The sequence below is a fragment of the Vipera berus genome (genome assembly GCF_964194415.1).
Source record: "Vipera berus genome assembly, chromosome: 2".
In the NCBI taxonomy this organism is placed as follows: Eukaryota; Metazoa; Chordata; class Lepidosauria; order Squamata; family Viperidae; genus Vipera; species Vipera berus.
In genome coordinates, this window is record NC_138203.1 from 170,249,884 (window position 1) to 170,273,295 (window position 23,412).

The 23,412-nt window shown below is 39.2% G+C and overlaps 2 protein-coding genes across 8 annotated transcripts in view; one reads left to right on the forward strand and one right to left on the reverse strand.

Annotated features, from left to right (window-relative positions):
• Positions 1-14,930, forward strand: part of UNK (unk zinc finger) — an 85,564-nt gene extending 70,634 nt beyond the window's left edge. For all 3 annotated transcript variants that reach the window (XM_081318001.1, XM_081318002.1, XM_081318003.1), the window contains 2 exons: positions 13,090-13,247; positions 14,146-14,930. The gene's annotated coding sequence lies outside the window, so the exon portion shown is untranslated. The remainder of the gene's footprint in view (positions 1-13,089; positions 13,248-14,145) is intronic.
• The window catches only part of UNC13D (unc-13 homolog D), a gene marked incomplete at its 5' end in the record, with an annotated part of 67,046 nt that continues 51,486 nt past the window's right edge, over positions 7,853-23,412 (reverse strand). For 4 of the 5 annotated variants that reach the window (XM_081317999.1, XM_081317998.1, XM_081318000.1 and 1 more), the window contains 11 exons: positions 7,853-8,496; positions 11,068-11,273; positions 11,549-11,672; positions 14,038-14,158; positions 16,132-16,215; positions 18,064-18,135; positions 18,236-18,341; positions 20,557-20,636; positions 21,253-21,321; positions 22,646-22,852; positions 22,938-23,036. In XM_081317999.1, the coding sequence (XP_081174125.1) occupies positions 8,390-8,496; positions 11,068-11,273; positions 11,549-11,672; positions 14,038-14,158; positions 16,132-16,215; positions 18,064-18,135; positions 18,236-18,341; positions 20,557-20,636; positions 21,253-21,321; positions 22,646-22,852; positions 22,938-23,036 (1,275 nt within the window). In that variant the 3' untranslated portion in view covers positions 7,853-8,389. The remainder of the gene's footprint in view (positions 8,497-11,067; positions 11,274-11,548; positions 11,673-14,037; positions 14,159-16,131; positions 16,216-18,063; positions 18,136-18,235; positions 18,342-20,556; positions 20,637-21,252; positions 21,322-22,645; positions 22,853-22,937; positions 23,037-23,412) is intronic. The other variant, XM_081317997.1, reaches the window with a different exon arrangement.

Consider the following 23,412-nt stretch of genomic DNA (forward strand, 5'->3'; position numbering starts at 1 on the left):
TGCTGGCTGATTCTTGTAGCTGTGTTGTTTTTGGTTATAGCCTTTGAATGTCTGTGCCATGAGGCATCCCTGGTCTCCCTGGTCAGGAAACATGCTTCAGTCTTAAAGAAAGCTTGTTTGTTTAAAATATGTGAACATTTTTTAAAAAAATACAGATACACATACATTTAAATTATGGGGAATAATACTCTGCTGGAAATGTACTAAACTATTTTGGTAACTAATTTAAAAATAATAGGAAATAAAATCTTTGAATTGGGTCTATAGTGTTTATACAGAATTGCAGCCATTTGCAGATGCTCTGGTGGTGACTGATTTGTAACACTTACTTTTGTAAACATTGTGTTTTATTGCTTCCTCTGCCTTTCTATGTGATTGTCCATAGTGAATTGTTGACTTTGTGGGATGATCTGATTTACCCTGAATTGCCATAGCTTTATTAAATTTAGCAGAATTCTTTGGGAAATGTATCACCAATACACTTGGTGTCACTTAAATTTAGGTGTTTTTTTTTTAAAAAAAATCTTTTCCCAAGAACTGACAACTCTATACAATATTGTTGATTACCCAATTCCTATCCCCAACTCCATTAGCAAATTGCTGGTGAAATGTGAAAAAGAAATTGTGTGTGAAGCCGGCTATTTACATGCATGCCACAACCTACTCTGTCTGTCTTATTTTGAAGGACCAAAGAATACAAGAAAATTTGAAAATTTCCCCGTTCTTATAAATAGCTTAACAGATTCTTATCCAATTATGTCCCTTTCACCTGCCTCATAGATATCAGTATTATACATGGGCAAGAGAATATAACAGTAGATTGGTTTTATCTAAACCCGGGAATCAGAAGGACAAATATATCTCTATCCCACTCTTTTAAAAAGCACTTTTTTAAAATAAAATGCTAGATTTCTATGAATTTTAATATTGAAAATGAAATACCTGAAATGTGAATGTTTTATTAGTTATCAAGTGGAAAAGCAAAAATGGCTTCTCTGTTTTTTAAAGATTTAATTCTGTATTAAATTTCTGTATAGGCAGTTTTGTTTACTGGGGTGCTTGAGAGCAATTCTGCTCTATCCTGCCAGCAATTGTCCATTAGAGGATCTGCGCAGTTCCTCTCTTTTAAACCAACAGATTCTATAGTTTCTGCCTGTCAAAAATTGGGTTCGTGAGTAAATCAACCCTAATAAAATGCCGAAGGAATTGTGTTTGGATTATGGAATTCCCCACACAGTTGAGCATAAAGCCTCTCGTCTCCCAACTCTGGTTTTTTGAGCAAAGTCTTCACTAGAAAAATGTAATGCATTTCCGCTCTCCAAAGGTCTTATGGAGTTGGAGGTCCAGCTGTTAATACTATTCACCAATCCAAACTAGACATTTTTGTCTTGCTCTGAATATGAGAAAAATGAATATTGTATTATTCAGAGAGATCAGTAAACCTACTATAGGAGGTAGAGGGTAACTGATTAATTGAAGGGAAGCCTCTAAGTGCCCACATGTGTTTCTTCCTTTCAAGATGAATCGTTTCGTGAGGGTGAGGGATTGCACCTTTCAGTCAAGCATTGCTCCCCATCTGCTGGGCTCCAAAAGAAGAAATAGTGGTCCCCTTGCCCATGTTCAATGTTGCAATTCATCCATGGTTTAATAAATCCAGGGGGTGCATACCCTCTCCTCTTCCTCTTCTCCAGCGCAACTATGAAAAGGAAGTTGAACTCATCTACATCCGTTTGAAACACTCAACAGCTTGCTGTGCTGTTTGAACTTCTACAACTACCTTTAGTGTTAATTGTGATTAATGGAAACAAACCATCATTAAAACATAGTTTGAGAAACTAGTTATTTTTTTCACTAAGGTTAACTGCAGATTCGTATTTAGACATAATACAAAAATGTAATTAGTCAAAACTCAAAAGTAGAAGAGAAACACACAAGCTCAAAGCTAATGTGGGTCACCTTGTTTTATTAAATCACAGTTAATTCATAAAGACAGAGCAGAACAAAGATTCCACATAGAAGTCTTGCAACTATTTCCTAAATATAGGAAATACATTTCTTCTTTTTATGACCAGTGTGCGTGAGGGAGTCTTTTAATTCCCTCCCCCTCCCCCAATATATCAACCTTTGGAGTAATGCAATGAGAACATAGATGTTTCTGGTGAAAAGTATTATAAGTGAAGTGTTCCTCAAATATGGTAACTATGGATCAAAAATCTCTATGGGGCTTCCCCACTTTGTAGCTTCCAGTGTTTTAAACAGAATGTAAATAATACAATATAAATTCTTAAAAACTACACACTGCAGTATTTTTGGTGGCGCTTCTTGACCAGTCTCTTTCCTTGGATTTTCCATGGCTGGGAGGGTGGCTGGTGGAGGGAGAGCCATTCCTATCTGTGTAAAAATCAGCCAAAAGATAATAATAATAGATGGTGTGTACAATGTGGTGTTTGATTACATTATTATAGACTGTAATGCGGAACTGTGATTTCAGCTATTGTTCTTTCTCGTACTCTGTATATATGTGTGTTTGGCTGTCCAGAAACCTAATTTTAGACACACTTTCTTGGCAAAGTGAATTTGCATGTGGAGCTGAAACAAAATGCAATCTTATGTCACAATTTCCAAAGGCAGGATGGATTTTTTAGAAGACAATAAATTTTTTTATTTTTTTGCTAAGAAAAAAAAGGTAGCCATTTTGTTTGTGCACATGTTCGTCTGTATTAGAATGTACTTGTGGTGTCACTTGGATTTTAAGAGAATATTTACTTCATGTTTAGAAGGGTTAGGGAAGTAAGGAACAATTCCCTGCACATCATTGATAAAGTATCTCACTAGAACGATTTTTTTTCTATTCAAACTTCACAGAAGTAAAAAGATAGTAAGTGATGGCAAAGCCTGACAGAGCTTGTGGCTGAAGAGTATTTTGTGGGTTGTATGCTAAGAAACCTACCTATCACCTTTTTAGTTTTTGATACTATGGAAACCATAATACGGTTTTGGAGAATTCTGAAGGCAGTGTACAGTAAAATGAGTTAATATTGTATTCATATGCTAAAATGAGTTAATATTGTATTCTATAATTCATTCCCCATTCTGTATAATACAGACGATAGGATTTTAGGATGTTTTCTAAAAAATATGTTTATGGCATAAAGACAAAATTAAAAGAGACTTGGGCTTTTTCTCAAATCCTAAATTCTCATTCTAAAAAAAAATAGTCGTTACTGCCAGTATTCCCATTTCTAAAGAGTCCACAGGGAAAACAATTCTAGATCTAAAAAAGTCTTCCTCCTTGGTGCTTTGTAGTGAGTACCTCTTTTGTTTTCTTCACACAGTAATAACTTTGGTACTGCACCCAGAGTGCAGCAGATTCAGTAATAAGTAGGCAAGCTGATTTTCTTTCATCCAACTGCCTAAAATCTCAAATTACACATTTAAATTTTGCTGTTTGAGACATTAGAAGTTCTTTAGGTTTAGGAGTGGGTTGGTTTTGGGCTTCATTGTAGCAGCTTCGTGCCTTCAGGCAGGTCTTTGGTTGAAATTGGTCCAATAGCAATGGCTTTGGCTTGTTCCCCGTTTTTTGCCCTGCCATAAAAATGAGAGTATGGATAGGGGCAGCAATTTTGGCACTCCCATTCACTAGTTGACTCTAGTGAACCTTTGTAATGGCTGAAGATGACACAATTGCCGGCTGTTGAAGACTTAGCTTAAAGGACTCAGAATGGTGAGTGGAGATGCTGGCTTTCTGGAAGTTTACTCAAGCAGCTTTTCAACATCCAACTGTAAATAGTGGAGAAGTCTGCTAATAATATTAGGTAGGAATTTTTCACATTTCTTCATTCCAAACTGGTATCCCATCTATCTTCCCATCACTTTTGAAAAAAAAGGGGCAGGTCTGTTTAATAAACCGATTACTGTACTGTAATATCTGTCTCTTCATATGAGCTGGACAATTCTTACTTAAATAATTCTGCTAATTTTAAGATTGGCGATTTAAAACTGGAGGCACCATCATGGAAATTCAGCAATCATAAATTTAATCATACTGAGATTTATTGATAGCAGGATAAATCGTAGGTAACTTCAGAGTCAGTAAATTAGGTGCAGTACAGTCATTTGGACTGAAATACAGTCCATAATGATATTTGTATTTGCAGATTGTATTTTATTTCTGTCTGTAATGACTCCGGTTTGTCTTCCTTGGTGTGATGATATTTTAAGGTGCTCATCTTTGGCTCAATATGGTTCCATTTCATACAAGGCTAAGAATAGCTGGTGGCTAATTGGTCTGTAGGATGTTCACTCTGCATTAGTAAATATAGCTCATGGAATAGGGTTTGTAAGATGGATAGCTCAGGAGAGGGCCAATCAAAAATACCACAAGACACTATAGAATTAGCATGAAATTATTGAGTTGTTTCTATAGTAGTTTCACATTCTCAGAGCTAGGACTACAGCAGGTCGGAGTACCATGACTTTGCTTTATTTCCTACTGAGCAATTGCAATTTTTAAAGTAAATTCTCAAGGTGAAAGAAGCAGGACTGTATTGACTCCATTTCTTAAGAAGCTGGATATCAATCTTTTTGGTCCTTAACCTTTGCTTAGTGCCATTGCAAATGATAGGGAGAATTCATTCATTAGATTTCTATTTATTCTGCCTTTATTACTTTATAAGTAACTTGAGGTGGCAAACATACCTAATATTCCTTCCTCCTTTTTCCCACAGCAGCAATCTTGTGAAGTGGGTTGGGCTGACAGCAAGTACTGTCCCAAAGTCAGCCAGTTGACTTTAATGCCTAAGGCAGGACTAGAACTTACAGTCTCCTGATTTCTAGCCTACTGCCTTAACCACTACACCCATCTGGCATGATTGTGTTTCCTGGTGTTTCTGGAACTTGTAATCCCAACACTCTGGAGGTTATATGGCTGAGGAAAAGAAATTCAACTGACCTTTTAAAAAAAAAGGAAATCATTGGTTCAAAGTGGTTGTGAAAATGAGATAGTCAAGCTCTTAGAGGAGCAAAGTTCTTATTTCAAGTCTTCCCAAAACTCTGGCAAATTCTTGGGGGGGGGAGCAGAAGAGAAGGAAATTTTCCATCTCTCCCATGCTTTCCCCTTCCAAAACTAAGCTGAAAATGCTGATGTTTTGGCAAAAATTGTTTATTCCTAAAATCACCTGCACTGGGTGTTGCATTAATTTTTTAAAGGAATTGCTGCAGAGAGAACAAATGATCAGCTTGATAGCCTAAAAGTCAGCTAGGATTAAATCCATGGCAGGTCAGTCTATAGATGGAACCATATTATTAGCATCACTTCTTTGACTTAGGAAAATTTCTGTTCATTAGAATTTTTCTCCCCATTTAGACATCTAACAATTGGCTTTTCAAAATATTTTTGACCGTTTTGCCCTGTAAAGACTCCTGCATAAACCAAGCGTTCATGAATTAGAAAGCTGTCTTTCTTAGGAATCGGTAATTGTTTAAAGATGACATAGCAGTTACACATATTGATAATAATTTCAGTCAGTAAGAGGTACAGTACTATATTTGACAGATGATTTAATTTATTCTTAAATTATCTGGAATGCACCATTGTTTTGGAGGACACCGAATTATTCAGAATGGTGGTTTAAATCAAAGCAGCCTGAAATTGATTTCTCTATGCAAGGTAAACAGACAGCTGAATTGAAATGAAATCATATTAAGCGTAAGTTGAATCACATCAAGGCTAGGGAGATTCCTAACTTTTCATAGACACATATCATAAATAATGGCAAGTATCTTGGAAATAGGTCTGCAGCAGTGAAAGGCATGCCAAAGTTGATAATGCAATGGGTTGCAATTCAATGAATCCATCTATATCCTACTAAAATCCATTATATGTTTAACTGGGCAAAATGGTGCATTTTGGGCAATTCTTGAACCAAGATACCCCAAATGAACTTACTTACAGAATGCATCCAAAATCTGGGACCCATGACTTCTAAGGGAATGAAATTTGTGGACGTTTTGGCTGTTCCAGTGCTACTGGTTGCTACTGTGGTCATGTGATCTTCATTTCCAATATTCTGTGACAGTTTCCCAGCCAATCTCACAATCCCTCACTCCCTCCTCCACCCAGCAACAGCCATTATCTGCCTGCTAGGTAGGGAAGAGATTAAAGATTTCTGGTGCTCTCTGCTCTCTGCCAGATTTCCTCAAGAGACTCAGTGGGGAAGCTGGCAGAAATCAGAAGTTGCTGCTGCTCCCACTGCTTTTTTGCCCACCCTTGGTAATCTGTTTCTCATTTAAATAAGGAAATCTCTCTGAAACAATGATCCCCTGGGGTACATGTCTTATATTTTAAAAGGAAATGGAAAATAAAACCCCTGGTATGATAACACTTGTTTTAGAGCTATTGATGCTGATTGAACTTTTAAGTAAGGATGTCCCAGTTGGCAAAAATACTATCAGTACAATCACTGTCTTACCGATGGCAGAAAAATACTAAGTAGCAGGAACATGCTATATTTACAGGTAAACTTGGGATAGTGACCAGCTAAAGGTAAGCATTTCACACAGCATATGAGTTATGGAAGGCACATCTGCAATGCACAGCTGTGACTGGCTTGAAAGCAGATTTATTTATGAGGAGCAGATTTAGCAAGTAAGGGGTTGACTCTTAAGCAGTATGAACCCTGAGGCCCAGCTGTGCTCTCTACACTTATGCTCGCCTGCGAATCAGAAGAGGCCTGCTAGGCTATGCCAATTCCTAGAAAAATAGTAACATCTGCTCTGGTTGCATCTGTAGCGATTTAGGCAGCAAGTCTTTCTGGAAGCAAATCTGCCTCCAGTGCCTTTCTGTGACTTCATAGATAAGTGGTTTAGAGCAATACATTTTAACCTGCCTGAATCTTATTAGTGAAAAATGTGCTCTAATTATAGGTAGGAATGTTTAAATACCCTTAAATGCATTTCAGGTCTGAGTAGCCACATCTACACTCTTGTGGAGAGAATAAAGAGAAGTGGACCTAAGGCTACAAATATGCAATGCTGTTTTCTAATCCTGTGAAAAATCTTTGAAGTATGAGGGCTTTAACACACTTGAAGCAGCCATCATGAGGCTTTGAACTCTCCCTTCCCCCGCTTCTTCCTAAAGATTCCTTTCTCACATGGTGAAACAGTGTGCCCTAGTTTTATTTAATCATTTTGTAGTCTTGCTGTTTCTGATGGGAGAGGGAAAGAAACAGCTGAGAACCTTAGTCTATTTAGTAATTTTCTTTTTTTTTTTTAAATGGAAACCTTGTTTAACTTTGGACACTGGGGCATGAAAATGGGATCTCTCAGAAGGAAGAGCACATGAAGCTGTAATATTGTCATGGAAACATGGGTCCTGGCACAGAAAAATTATAAACTTTGAAAAAACTGAAATGTATTTCTGAAACATTACTTGTTTTCTTTCATGCCCCTGAATTTATTTACCTGAGACTAATTCACAGCAGCATGACTTTTTCTTCATGCTGTGGAAGCAAAGACATTTTGTTGCCCTCGTCCTCCGAAATTCTGCTTTTGTAACACATGTCATCTCCGGCCTCAGTGATCCCCTAAGAGAAAACTAGCTTACAGCTATAGCAAGAACAGCACAGTTGGTAGAGGAGAGGATTGTACAATGATTATTAATTCATCCATTGCTTTCAACCGCAAGGGTTTTTCAGACTTTGCTGAGTTGCCTCTGCAATTATGAAAACGGTACCCTGGATATAAAGAGACCTGGGAACTGTTACCAGCAGTTTTTCAGGTGGTGTTTTTTTAAATCAAGCTGCTTTAGCAGAAGGCAGTCCCAGATTTTGTAACAGGATAGATAACACACCCATTTTTTTTCTTCCTCCAAAATGTTTATTTTCTTTCCCTCGTGAGCCCCTTTCCCATGCCATCTGGAGCCCAGAATAAAAATTTCCTGCAGAAGGTCCTCAAGAGGCTCGTCACAAGCTTCACTACTCAAGCAGCCTGGTTCTTCCCAGCAGAGCTGCATTGCACACATAATGACGAGCATACATCAGCTTACGACAGCCTGCAGCGGGTTCCGACATTCCCCATCTTTTCGTACTTTCCAAACTCCTGCAGCAATGAAAGAACATGGAGTGGGGAGTGGGCTGGGTGGCATGGCTCCTTCCTATTATTGTCTCTTAGATGAAAATACATCAGTTGTTCATTGATACACAACCGGCAGTTTCAATCTGCACAGATAAAAGAGCCTCCAGTGTCTGGTTTGTTGCATCAAAGCCAACAGGAGGAAGAACAAGAGCCTCATGGCTTCCTACACTCCCGTATGATCAGCTGTTGCCATGGTAGCAGAACTTCTGCTGTACCTTGCTTCAACCTGTGCTTTAACCCATTTTGCTTGACTGCATCATGCCAGCTCCTTGGAATACTTTGCTCTTTGTCTGCGTAGCTTCACAAAGGCCTGTGCTTCCTTGTCTCCTTTCCGGGTCCCCAGGAGCTTCAGGATGTCATTGCCTAAGAGAGAACAGATGATATGCATTTCATGGAGGTACAGCAGTACTGCTATAGTATGCTTTTCTCAGAAAATTAGTACAAAGTCAGTTTCCTGCCAAACAAAGTTCCATTGTTCATTACCCAGCTGTCAACAGAGAAGCTGCCTAGATGCTTCTGAGCAAGGCTTTTACAATAGAATTTTTATTGTATACCATGATAAAAAAAGATGCTGAGGCCTTAGAAAAAGGGCAGAGTAGAGCAACGAAGATGAAAAAGGGCCCGGAGGCTAAACTGTACAATGAACATCTAAGGGAACTAGGTATGTCTTCCCTAATGAAGAGAACACTTAGGAGTGACAGGATAGTCCCCTTTCAGTACCTTGAAGGGTTGTCCTGGGGAAAAGGGGGTGTACTTTCCGAAGTGCCTGAGGCAGGACAAGAAACTGTGTGAAAGCTCATCAGAGGAATTTCCTGGCAGTGAGAAGAACTAGTCAATGCAACAGCTTATCTCACGGAATTGTCCGTGTACCATTCCTGGAGGTTTTCAAGAAAAAATTGGACAACCATTTATCTGGAATGGTATAAGGTTTCCTGCCTTGGGTTGGAGAAGAAGACCTCCAAGGTCTCTGCCAGCCCTATGATTCTGTGTGCAAAAATGACTTGGCTTCTTCCGTGCATTCCAAAGAGGACAACATTGCTCAATTTGGTCTTCGGTATTATGCCTAACTCACTACAAATTTCTATTTGTATGTGTACTGTATCTGTTTGCCTGCTTTTTCTCTACTTCCTATGGAAAAGTCTTTGAAAGTAATATAACTTTTGTGCAATTTGTTTTGATTGGGGATGCTCGGTTCCTTGTGAAAGCATATATGCTACATGGTTATCAATCAAAAAAATTGAGAGGTATAATTTGGGGGAAAAACTTCTGTAGAAGTAAAAACTAGAAATACTTAGTGGTGGAAAAAAGTGTATTAAAATAATGGACATTAGTGAATAATACATATAACAAACAAGGCACAGTTTTCTTTAAAAGAAGTTGTTTTGATTTCCTCCTCTAGCCCTAAACATTTTCTTCTGATCCCCTTTAGTCTTGAATTAATCTATGTTTCAGCTTGGGAGAATCTTAAAGTACATTTTTTAAAGGAGTGGATAAAGTGAGATTTCATTGCTAATCTAATGTCTTTAGTGGAAGGAACTTAAAATGCATAGAATCAAGAACCATAGGAAATCTGTACTTTTTCTATGAACCTTAAGAAAATTCAAAAGCAACCAGTGATACAGGCTGGGATTTGTAACAGTCACTTGGATAAGAAGGAAAGAGCTAAGAAAGAAAAAAAAATACAGTAATCAGCAATTTGGAATAGTTTTTGCAAAATGCCCCGAGTTTATCTTTCCCTAAATGCCAGTGGAAGCCTTAATCCTCACTTCATTTCATCATGTGCTTCATCCTTACACTACTCAGCACATCTTCAGTGCTCAGCCAACAGAAGAAAATGTTCTCGTTATATAGAAAGAGCAGCAAAACTGACCCCCTAGAGCAATTGAGAAGTAGGTGGTGGGCACAAGACTCACAAAGCATGGCCAGAGGAGTAGGGAGAGATGAAATCCCGATGCCTACCAATGGGAAATCACTTTATCTGCTACTAAAGAAGGCAAAACTGTTTTTGCAATTGCTGAGGCAATAGGTAATCAGCTTATCTTTCCAAGCCCATGGTGTGCTAAGAATTTAAAACCTGGTATCTACTGAAATCTTCAGAAAATATCCACTCTCAGTTTAATAATGCAAAGCTTAAATCAAGTTTTAACCCATTAATGAAAAGAGAATTGCATGTAATTTCCCTGTGGATGGAAGAAGAACAAGAGCAAATAAGTCCATTTTCAGCAAAACAGATTAAAAGCAGGCCAACAGAATTTTCTTAACTCTACCTTCCTTAAAGACATTATAAGCCAAACTTTTCTAAGGTTTCATCTCATCATTGCAACAGGTTACTCAGAACATACAAAACACATGCAGCTCTTGATGCTATGTCACTTTTCAATATTTCAGTATTTCAATATTTAGTAGTAGTATAAAAAATCCTGGAAGTATATTAAAATATTACAGCCAGTTTCTTTTCCACCTTCACAATTACTTGAGAGAAGTGGTACAGTAAGATGTTTGTGGGTAAGAAATTCATCTGATATTTCTTCTTTTTTGATAGTGTACATCTCCAGTTGCTATTCTACATTTTATAGTGTTATAAATGTAGCATCCTATATTATTGTAGAAGGACATTTACCTTACCCATTTTTTTAATGGAATTTTCAAAACAAAAGATATTTCATGCAAATCTATATCATTGCCTGACAAAGGTAGAAGAGCCACCAGCTAGATTAAAATGACTAATGAATTAATTCCTCAATTTAACATGCTATAACTTCTATTTTAATTCACGACCTCTCCCTTTCTGTAGCAAAACATAAATAATATAATGAATATTCTGGTTTGTGCAACAGAATAAATAAAATTGTTCTTTGATCCTGTTTGAGATGGATTCTTAAGCAGAATGTTTTTGTTCCAGAGGATAGCGTGAAGGACGAGAGAGATAGTTACCAGCAGTTCCCGGATGAGTTAAAGATAAACGGATCTGTGGTACTCTGGATGGGTTGATTGACTCTTCAGGCTCATTCAGTCCCAAGACCCTGCAGAGTGGGAGGAAAGCTTCTCCTTCCAGGTCATTTTTTCCCAAGGTGTCATAGTCAAACACTGTAAACAGCAGACATGCTCCATCTTGCTGGCATTTTTCTGGAGGAACCAAACTGTAGGGAAAACCCATGTGCCAATGGTGAAGTCATGATACCTCAAGTCTTCAAATAGAAATAAGACAACTTAATATATTATCACCAACTCCACCCCCAATGGGGAACAGAGGTCAACCTCATAGGCAGTTTTCTTACAATACAACCGTGATCTCTACAACATGTCACCCAAAGGAAGATGAGGAACATATTAAATTCATGCTCTAAGTAGGATAGCTGTGTAATCTTGGAAGATGGCTATAGTACAGGAAAGAGGAGTGGCTCTTCATACATACAACTCAAAGGCTTCATCAAACAAAGGGTTGAGATTGTTCTTTATGCACTCAGTTGTCCGTGTTGCAATCTCAGGGAACTCATGATGTGGCTCCAGAGTGAGTTCGATGAAGGGGTCACTTAAGCCTATATTGGGGGGAGGAGAAGGTGTAGAAGTAACAGGAAAATAATTCAAAATCTATTCATCTATCATGAACATTTGTTTCTCAAAAAAGCCTCCAAAGTAAGCCACATTCACTTAGTATTCAACATCTTGTAATACACAAGGTTAGGACATAAGTAGGTGAAGTTCTTATATTGTTCAGTTTTATTAGAATGTTTGTAAACTGAGTTCAATGGAATGGAATAGTTCTTTATTGGTCAAATATGATTGGACAACCAAGGAATTTGTTTCTGGAGCATATGCTTTCAGCATACACACAAGCAACAAGTGATAAATAATAAATCATAAGACACAACCAACAAAGTTATAGTCATAAGATATCAACAGGAGTAGGTAATAGGAAAGAAGAGAAGGATAATACCGGTAGTAATACAATCCTACTACATGGTTAGATATCTGTAGGCATAGACAGTGCTATGGGAACTATATTTTAGCAGAGTGATGGCATGGGGGGAAAAAACTGTCTTTGTGTCTAGTTGTTTTGGCATGCAATGCCCTGTACTGGCACCCTGAGGGGAGAAGTTGAAACAGTTTATGTTATGTATCCAGGTACAGCCTCTGCATAGCAACAGCCACCAGGGGGCGTTGGTCTGGACGGTTGTGGCGGGAAACCCAGTTTCGGCGGGAAACCTAGGGCCAACCCCATTGGCTAGCCGCCTACCTGGCGAGGTATATAAGGAGGCCAGGTAGCCCTTGTTCTTCAGTACGAACCCCCCCCCACAATAAAGAGCTGAACTCGTACTCCGGCTGGCGTCTCTTCCTTGCGTCGGACCCACTACACAACAGTTTATGACAGGATGTGAGGGATCTGCAGATATCAAGCATCACTTTCTTCTCCAGTCCTTTCCTGTATGATATGGAGTAGATGGAGCTACTGTTTTCTGAGTCATTCTATTGGTCACTCTTGAGTAGGGCTGACTGTTGATATGCAACAATCCTCTAACATCTAAATCAAGGATCAGGGGAAGTTCTTTCTCACTCCTGTTAACTAATAATGACAGTCCTGAACGTTACATACATACTTCACAACCTGATGTTCCCCAAATATTGAGAACTGCAATTTCCTATCTTCTGCTATGCCAGGGGAAAATTATCTTCATTGCAGTGCCAAGATATCTGGATGTGAGGCTGGGGAAACTTGTATGTGCTGTATTGCTAAACTCTGTATTTTCAAATAACCGAATCCTCTTTTCCTTCATGATCTTTTTTTCCCCTTTTGATCTTTTTCATTATTACTATTATTTTTTATTATTATTATTATTATTATTATTATTATTATTATTATTATTATTATTATTATTATTATTATTATTATTATTATTATTATTATTATTATTATTATTATTATTATTATTATTATTATTATTATTATTATTCCAGGCTCCTGGAGCACAAAGTGTGATTGATAGCAGCTTTTTAAAAAGACAAGCACAGCCACTGCACTATTTGCAGAGTTTCAGCAGCACTCAGTCAACATCCTCCTCTTCTGGAGAGCTAAATGAAATGCAGGCAGCCCATTCTTTTCTCCACTTAAGAAGGTACCAACAGGACTTTTGACATCTTGGCATCTTTCCCTAACTGTGTGTATCGACATACTTAGAATAGACACATCTACAGATAAGAAATAAAATGTTGGAGGTGGCTTATCAGATAGAACCACCTTTAATTTTTAGTGGCTAAGATTGACTGAGATAGGAATGTGTTGAACATTCATTTTTAAAACTTTCCTTGATTTTCTTCAGTACTGATTTTATTGGGAAAGGTAAAATACTGCATTTGTGCTCTGACAATGGCTAACACATCCAGCTCCTTGCTGGCTAGAATGCCACAGCAGAGTAGAAAATCTACAGTATGTGTTTGCACAGAGCAATATGCTGTGCAAATTGACACTGACAAAAAACCTAGGAATAGTATACCAACCTCCACCACACATGCACCCTTGTAATAACCATTTTTTTATTATTTCTATATAACAAAACATAACAGTACAGAAGGCTGTGACAGTTCATTCATAAAATATATGGTCTAGACTGAGTGGGGGTATTCACTGCAGAACAGATTAACGTGATCCTAGAAAATTAAAAGCTAGTTTTGCTGTCTTTGAATTCTTAACCTGTGGCTAGATTCTACAGTAAAATCAGTTCCATTTGAATCAAGTCTGTCCATAAATGTCAATAGGTGGCTACACTCAAAACTAAACAGCAATATGCTAGATAAGTGTATCTCTAAACTCAACAGTGCAAGCAAGGATCAATTTCATGCCCCACACTAATGAGGCTAACAATATATTTCAAATTATTCAGCAATTTAGCCCAAAAGTTCTCTTACCATTCGAGTCCATGGGAAGAAGATTAACCGCATTGAGTACTTCAATGTACAGTTTTTGTTCTGAATGACGGTAAAAAGCTTTGATAGTCACAGCACCATATTTTTCAGGAGTGGCCTCTTCCTAAGAGAAGAACAAGAGAAAAACTGTCAGAGAAAATGATGATGTGCTGTCAAAGATAAAAAGGCCAAAGTATTAAGGAAGCCAGAAGATAAACCATCTATCCAAAATCAGAAAGTCTGATACCATTGCATTATACAGTTTTATAACTCATATTACCTGTTCCTAAATAATGTATAAAATAATTAAACTGCATAATTTCCCATATTAAAATGATTGATCATTGGGTGGCTTAATTCCTCTCTGGCTAGCTGATTATCAAAGGGTTAAATTCCAGCGTCCATTATTTATAGCCAGCAGGGACTACGATGAGGGAATCTGATATCTGGAAGGTCACATTGTCCAAACTTCATTTTGCTTAAATAGGTATTTTCCCTTTTCTATATAGCAATGTGTGCATGTTTTTCTTTCAGACCATTATCAGTTGTGGTGGGTAGATTTTAATTCCATCCTGAATAGTAATAAAAAAATAATGTATTTTCTACAAAAATATTTAACATCTGCCACTGATCATGTGGGTCTTTTTTAAAAATCAAACAGCGCTGTGGTTTTTAAATATAGTGATCACATTTTAAGAAGCCTAAACCACTGCTGTATCTCAGATTGTAAATACTGTTTGATAGTAGTTTCTTCTGATCTATGCAACTAATTGCATAAAAAAGTGCAGTTTTTTCATATATATTTGAAAATGTGTGCATCTTCTCTTAATTTACACATTAACAGAAACTGCCCAATAACAATTTTTAAATTGCAAATAAATTTCATTTTGTTGACAGTCTTGTTAAGCATGTCTTCCTGATAAGATATTTTCTAACACAACAATCACCACTTTCATATAATTTTACTTAGTTTCCCCCCCAAAGTTAAACTCACAAGGGTGGGAAAATGTATGCTAGTGCAGAGGTCTCCAACCTTTTGGGCACTAGGGACCGGTTCCATGGAGAGAGGTTTTTCCGTGGACTGGAGGGGGCGTGGTTTTGTGTGCTGCCTGCATCCCACAGATGGGGCTTTGCTTGTTTGTGTGGACCGGTTGCTGGCATGCTGCGGCCCGGTACTGGTCCATGGACCAGGGGTTGGGGACCCCTGTGCTAGTGGACTTTGTTCAATGTTAGTATTTTCTTCACTGGGAAATATAGCAGGAGCAAATGCCTAAATTGTTTCTACCAGTATCATGGCAGAATTTTTATCACTCTGATTGTGATGCTTCAGTATACTAAGCTTGAATAGGAAACAATACAACTAAAAGAAAGAAAGAAATTCTCATGGAAATTTCAAATACCAGCTCTGGCCCTTGGTGATTCTGGCCAATTCTAACACTTCAAATTTGAAGCTGTAAATCAGTGGTAGATAGCCTGAAGTTCCAACATCAATTGTGGTTACCTTAACTTTTGTCTCTGCTTGTGTGTGAGTCTGCTGCACATCATTCTGAAAATTGGAGGTATGGCTTACCACTAGTTAAAGGTAAGACATCAATAACAACTAATGTATAAACTCTACAAGAATTTTCAGCATGTTTTAAAAACAAACTACTCCCAGCCTACCTTGCCAAACCCAGAGAAAGCAACAACTCCTGCCCCAGTTTCTATAAGTGCAGTCCTCCCACTTTCTAAAAAAAAGTAAGTGCTGCCCCATTTATCAAAAGATCGTTTACCATGCTGTAAGTCAATAGTCATGGCTGTATCAACAACTGAACTCAATAAGATGAGCAAAAGGAAAGAACAAATAAAAAGGACCTATAATGGTGCAGTGGTTAGAATGGAATATTGCAGACTAATTCTGCCCACACACCAGGAGTTCGATCCTGACCGGCTCAAGGTTGACTTGGCCTCCCATCCTTCCGAGGCCAGGAAAATGAGGACCCAAACTGTCAGGGGCAATATACTGACTCTGTAAACAGCTCAGAGAGTGCTGTAAATCTAAGTGCTATTATTATTGCTATTATCATATTATTAAACAGGAGCTAGGATTGGCCTCACCTGCTGCTGGATTCGAGCACTGAAATACTTTTCAATAAGTTTTCTGCTGGTGGAGGAGCAAAGATCCAACTCTTTCTCCAGAGCCTGTGAGAGAAATTAGTTTCAGCAGAAACACCAGACTATGAATAAAATAATTAATACATGAGTAAGAGAGACAAATAAAAATGGAAGCTTTCCCAGATAGGAAGTGCTGCTACACTAGACACTTTTGACACTGTGATCTTATTTGTCCAATGTCAGGCCACACACAAAATTGCAGTTGAATGCATAGCCCTTTTAGTAATTCCTTCTTCCTAGGGCTGAGATAGAATGATTGGCCCAAGGTCTGGCCCCAGCTGGCTTCATGCCTAAGGCTGGACTAGAATTTATAATCTCCCAGTCTCTACCCTGATGTCTTAACTCAGACATGTCAAACACAAGGCCCGGGGGCCAGATCCGGCCCACGAAGTGGTTTCATGTGGCCCGCGAAGCCATCCTGGAAACAGTGAGGGAACGGCCCCCACTGCCTTGGCCCTGGCCCAGAGACCCTCCTTTTACCAGAGACCCTCAGATCTGTCCCACTCCTGCCCAGCCCCCCATAGGCACCCTTGATGCGAATGATGTGGAGCTGGCCATGCCCACCCAGTAGGCCATTTGCACTCTAGCCACGCCCATGCAGTAGGCCACGCCCACCCTGGCCACACCCACCTGGCCCCCTGAGGGCAACCGCAATGCTGATGCGGCCCTCAATGAAATTGAGTTTGACACCCCTGTCTTAACTACTATACCAGACAGGTACCCTATTAGTTAAAGTAGAGTTTATTAAATTATTTTCATATAATAAATCTTTGGGGGTTTGATGGACAATCTGAAACTTCATGAAGAGGTCAATGAGCTGAAGAGTTTGGGACCCCCTGATCTAGAGCCAATTTTATCAGCATGTTTATGTTTAACGTCAGAGTGAAGAGAATACTTTCACTCAGTGATTTTGATAATTTCAACCAACGGCTACAAGAGAACAGTACAAATGACCTCCCTGCTCCATTCACAGATGATTACCGCTGGCTTAAACACTATTTAAAATGAAGTGGCCTCTTCAAAAGGCACAAAAGCTTTCCTTCCACTTCACATGTGAACTAGGCCCTTAGTTTGAACAGGATGGATATTCTGACGGGGCAGCACATATGATACCACAACACAGGTGGGCAACTTTTGCGTCAGTCATAATCTGCATTTAAAAAAACCCACAAAACCTGTTTATATCTGGCTAACAGATGCAGTATTTGTGGTTCTTATACGCTAATGTTATGTGAGTCAGCAGGGAAACATATGGGACGTTCATGCAGGGGTTTTGTAGGCAAAGGTAGGCTGATGCAGGAATGGATAGAAAAGGTAGGTAATGTGCTATTGTTTTTTTAATGTATTTAGATATGTAAAGCCAATGTTTGTGCATGCTTAGAGTGCCTATTGCTCGGAAGTTTTTTCTGTAAAGCAGGCCTGTACAACATGTGGCCGGCCAAGCAGCCCCGTATGGCTCATTGGCGTTTTTTAAAAAAAGTAATAAATTCACCACCACCACTTTGCTGGATTGAAAGGCACACTGCAGAACGCCTCCAAGTCTCATTGCTGCTGCCAGTTCCAGGGTTGCCCCTGTTTCGCTAAGCCACCAAACAGCTGGTCGGCATGCCAGCTACCGCATTACTTTGGGGGCAGTGGTGGGATTCAAATATGCGAACAACCAGTTCTCTGTGTGGGTGCTGCTTCCAGAAGTCCATTCTGAGCCTGGGCAAAAAAAAAAACACTAGCTACCGGTTGTGCTGAAGTGATGCGAACCGGCTGAATCCCACCACTGTTTGGGGGCCAGAAAGATTTTAAATCTATCGATGTGGCTCTTTCTCCTGATGCAAGTTGTACAGGCTCGTTATAAGGGTAGCAAGGGTTGCAGCAGCTTACTATAAAAGCTGGTGTGCGAAGAGCCTCTTTGGATAGTCCACAGCCTTCTCCGTGAAAGCAAAATTCCAAGCTCTGTGGGAGAGATGGAGAGAAAGAGAGAAAGCAGCAGGCCGCTGGAGCACAGCATAAGTCACGCCCTCCCTCCTTAGTTTCACTTTACACCCCTAAGTACCTGGAGGGCAAATTGGAATTTCCTAAAGTAGTCCAATTTTCCAACTTGGTGTTTTGTAGCATCTTTTAGCAAGTCCAAGGTGTGATTCCACAGAAGCTCCAGAAGACTGTTTGGGAAGAACCAAAAGAAGTAGAGTTGTACAACAGATTGCTAGACAAGGCATTTTTACTAAGGCTCAGCAAAGCCTAGTATCGGGGTAGGCAACCTTGGCTCTTTTATGACTTGTGAACTTCAACTCCCAGAATGCCCGAGTCAGCCATGCTGACTCGGGAATTCTGGAAGTTGAAGTCCACAAGTCATAAAAGAGCCAAGGTTGTCTACCCCTGGCCTAGTACATTTGACTCTGGAGCCAGACTGAAGCTGCTCAAATTAAGGATGAGTGGATAATAAATTTAACTTTTTCTCCATTTCTAATATTTAAAGATCTGTCTACATTGTTTTATCTTCATCGCATTTTAAAGTTCCATTTATCCCACTCTATTTGAACTATTTTCTTCACTTTGTGTTGAGAAGTGTATAATTTTGGCAGGATCCATTTCTTCAAACACATGACTTTGGTTTACAGTTTTATCTAATGAGGGCAGATTTTGCAACCAGTGTTCTCATTTCTGCAGAACATTTTCATAAATAAATTGCTCTGCAAAATTTAGAGAATGACTTTGGAAAGATAGCTAAATGTCAGTGTGCGTTGGTTCAAACTTGTGATATCAAAAGTTTGCATTTTAAAAAAAACTACAGTAATTAAATTACATCCCTCCTCCCTAATTCACACCCATTGATCCACCTATATTCTAACACACACACACACACACACACACACACACACACACACACGGTCTCAAGAAGGATTAATTGGGGGCAAATGGATACTAAGGAAGATAAGGCAGCAAACCAACAGTTTACCAAGTTTCTAATTCATAGAGGTTTAAGAAATATTCCACAGGAAAACAACATAAGACAACCAAAAGACTGATATTAAAAAATTTTATTATTTATTTTTTATTTTAATCCCATTTATATCCCACCCTTCTCCGAAGACTCAGGGCGGCTTACAATTTTAAGCACAAACCAATGTGCTTAGCAATATTTTAGCAAAATAAAACGTGCAGATATTTAGTGGGCCATGAAAGAGTATCAGTTATTCTAAACCCAGAGGAAAAGTAATCACAGAAAAGGGACATTAATATTCAAAGGACAAAATAAGATGCCAGTACTTTGTTTTAACCATTTACAATATTTATACTTCTCTTTTCCTGTATTCCATTCACAGCAAATGCTAGTACCTAGCCAACTTTTGCTCGTCTCAAAAAACCAAACAGGGCTAGACTTGGTTAGTAGTTGTCCCTTTCAACAGGACACCATTAAGACATACCATGGCTTTAGGTTACACTGAGAATTTACACCGAAGAATTCAAAAGCACTCTTTTATTTAGTTAAAGTCTTTATTGAATTTAAAGGATGCCCAACTCCCAACAATTCTGGGTGACTGACGTGGTAAACTTACATTAGAAGAAGGAACCAGAGAAAGAAAAGGAAAAGAAACACATGCATCCAAAGACATTGTTGCTAAGGGGGTCACCAAGAGCTGGTCTCGACTCAAGGAAGCTTTATGTCTTTTCCATTTTGCCTACCGTAATTTTGTTTCTCACGCCCATCGCATCCTAAAAAGCCCCAGAGACAAGGATGCATAGATAAAGAAGGGAACATCAGAACATGTGGAGAATGGCCATCGTGTCCTAAATAAACACAGTTAATGCCTTCTTCATCTACGATGGTTTTTGGATCCTACCAATGATTTCCTAATGTACTATCTATCAATTTAGAAATCAGAGTTCTCTTTTTTTTCTCGCTCTTATCCTTTGATCCTATTCCTCCTGTGCTTTACCCTGATTTCCACAAGCTGGCTCTTTCTTCGGTTGGATGACCTCAATTGTTATGGCTTGTTCAGATGCTTTCCTTCTCCCTTTTCCCCAACATTTGTTATTTTTGAATAGTAGACCAATTACACCAAACTGTGGCTTAAGAGAGATAAGAGCCTTGCTCTTCCTTCTGCAGATCCCTAGCTAGTGCCAACTATGATCCCTAATTCAGAACATGGCAAGACATCTCTGCAAAAGCCATTTTCCTCCTTATGTGAAATCCTTTTAGTCTAAGAACACATAACATGTGGTTCTGATTGTATTGCTGTAATATAGCTCTCATCATTCCTTAACACCACCATGTTTTCTGTGGCTGATTGGAGTAGGAGTTCACCAATAGCTGGGCAACCACACATTGCTTTTTATGTAGTTGAATAAAAGATTCTCACCATCCTGCTTTACCTGTTAAAATTTTCCTGGACAAGGTTCATGTTTAGATACTGAAGCTCATACTCCAAGAATCTCATTAAAGGTGTGATGCACTAGAAGAGGCAGAAAAAGATATACAAAAATTAAGTGATGGGAAATAACATTTATCAGCTATGAAACTAAATTGTTACATATGAAACTTTCAAGGAACATGACACAAGAAATACAAAGTACAACATCACCAGCATAACATTTTAAGTTGATTCTATGCTGATTACTGACCCAAATTCATCCAGGATGCTTTCAGATCGAGATATTTATTGTGCAATTATCCTGTTATAAAAGTCTAGAATTTTGGGGAAACTTCCAACAAATATTTTTAAACCATTTTTAAATGGTTGCAGTGTAGAACACTGTTTAACTCCTTTTCACAGAATATATAGGTGGAATATATAGGTTTTCCAAGTCTGGATTCTTATCAGTGCATTACCAGATTCTCCCCCATATGTAACCTGATTGAAAGCCAGGAAGATAAAAGAGGGACAATATGGGATATCTTAACAATAATAATATTTTGTGGAGAGAGAACAGAGAAGTAGATACAGATGTGAGTAGCATATTGGTTACAGTTATGGCTTTTTGTGAATCACCCCAAAATAGTTAATATAGGAAGAAACCAAGAGGAAAAAAGTGATACATACAGTATTTAGCGATCAATTAAATACTCACATCTTCTGGGTTATTAGTGTCACTGCAAACAGATAGTTCCTGGATATGTTGAGCAATTCTAGCATCCATCTGTCAAGAAAAAAGGGGAAAAAAACCCATGCTTTTAATGCCATTAAGGGGAAACATAATACTGTATAAATATTAAAAGTTCTAGGCCAGGGGTAGGCAACCTCGGCTCTTTTATGACTCATGGACTTCAACTCCCAGAATTCCTGAGCCAGGAATTCTGGGAGTTGAAGTCCACGAGTCATAAAAGAGCCGAGGTTGCCTACCCCTGTAATCTAGGCCATTCATATCTACATCATTTCAGGCATTCCATACTGCATCTTAGAGATTTTTGTGGGAACAACCTAAGGCTGGGCCATTCGTATTTTACACATTTAAACTCCTTGAACGTTTAAGATAGAAGATACGAGTTTTCTCTCTGTTCTGTCCAATGCCATTGTCACACATCACATATACCTTGACAGACAGAATTTCTTCTATAGGACTGAGTTTCGTGTACAACAGGCTGGGGAATTCAGCAACTTGTATGAAACATTCTCGTACAGATAGTCCTCAAATTACAATCACAATGGAGCCCAAAATTTCTGTTGCTAAGCAAACAGTTTTGCCCCATTTTATGCCTTCTTTTTGCCACAGTTGTTAAGCAAATCACTGCAGCTGTTAAATGAATCATGCGGTCATTGGGCGAATCTGCCTTTCCCCATTGACTTTGCTTGTCCGATGGAATTTGGGAAAGTTACAAAGGGTGATCAGGTGACTCCGGACTAGTGCAACCGTCCTAAATATATGCCAGTCGCTAAGCACTCAAATTTTGATCACGTGACCATAGGGTTGCTGCAACGGTCATAAGCGTGATCAATGGTCATAAGTCACTTTTTTCAGTGCCGCTGTAACTTCGAACGGTCACTAAACAAATGGTTATAAGTCAAGGACTACCTGTAGTGTAAAGCCTAAAGATCTGTAATGGGTAAAGGAGGGAATGGAATAAGGTAGGAAAGGGCATCAGTGGCTGATGGGCTCCTTGAACATTTAGCACGCAGAGAATGCTAACAATGACCAGCTCTGGCCAGTAATTCCCTCCTCCCGACCCCCAAAATGAAGCAATCATGCTGTGTTTTGGTTTTTTTACGCAAGTAAGTGCCTTTGGTTTTGGCATTCATGTTTTTCCCACCGTCTGTCATTCCAATATCACCGACCCCTGCTTCTCAGAGGCATAAAAACTCAGCGAGTTTTGTCTCTGAAGAGCCAGTGGTTCCCGATTATGAAGCAGACCAAACAAATGCGGGATGACACTTTGCCACTGGACTTTCACCGTTCTAGTCACGCTCGTCCCCTGACCCCTTAATGCTGCTGGAGGAAAAGAGGAACCCTGAGCCTGTGAGGTTACTTTGATTGCCAGAGTCTGCACCACTCCTCGGATCTCATTGTTGAGGCAGGAAATAGAAGCCTGAAGCTGCTGATGAAGCGTGTGCTGGATCTGCTCGGGGGTAATGACAGGTCCGGCGTTCTGTTCCAAGCGTGCCCAGTCCAGCTGTTTGGGCAACTTCAGGATCATCATACGGAGCTGTTCAATGTTGTTCACCACAACACAGAGCTGAAGGATGGGAGGAAGGTAGAATCTGGTCAATCCTTGCGTCCAGCCTTGTTTCTTGTAGCCCAAATCTGGCTCTACCACTTACCCTGTTTGCTGCTTGTCCTGCCTCACTTTGATTGGAAGACAATGCCTCTGCCCTTCCTTTGATCATCTGACAGTACATCAGAGCAATTTTACACACGTCCTAAGAAGTCAGAAAAGAGAAAACTGTTACTGATCAGCAGGGCTTTTTTTCCTCATAGAACGCTCAGAACGGAGTTCCGGCACCTTTTTGGGATGGAACCTTGTAGGGTAGGCAAAGTGGGTTGTATGACAAGTGTGAGTTCCGGCACCTTTTTCTTTTACAAAAAAAGCACTGCTGATCAGTCAATGCCGTAGGTAGGCTTCGCTGCATCCTTCAAGGACACTTGACTGTCTTTGGTCCTACAATGTACAGTGTAATCAAGCACAATTGACTCTACTGTAAGAAAGCATCAGTGATGACTGAGTCATACAACTGGAATGTAGCAGGTTCTAAATTCAGAGGTTCTAATCTTCTAATGCTGCAACTGCACAGAATC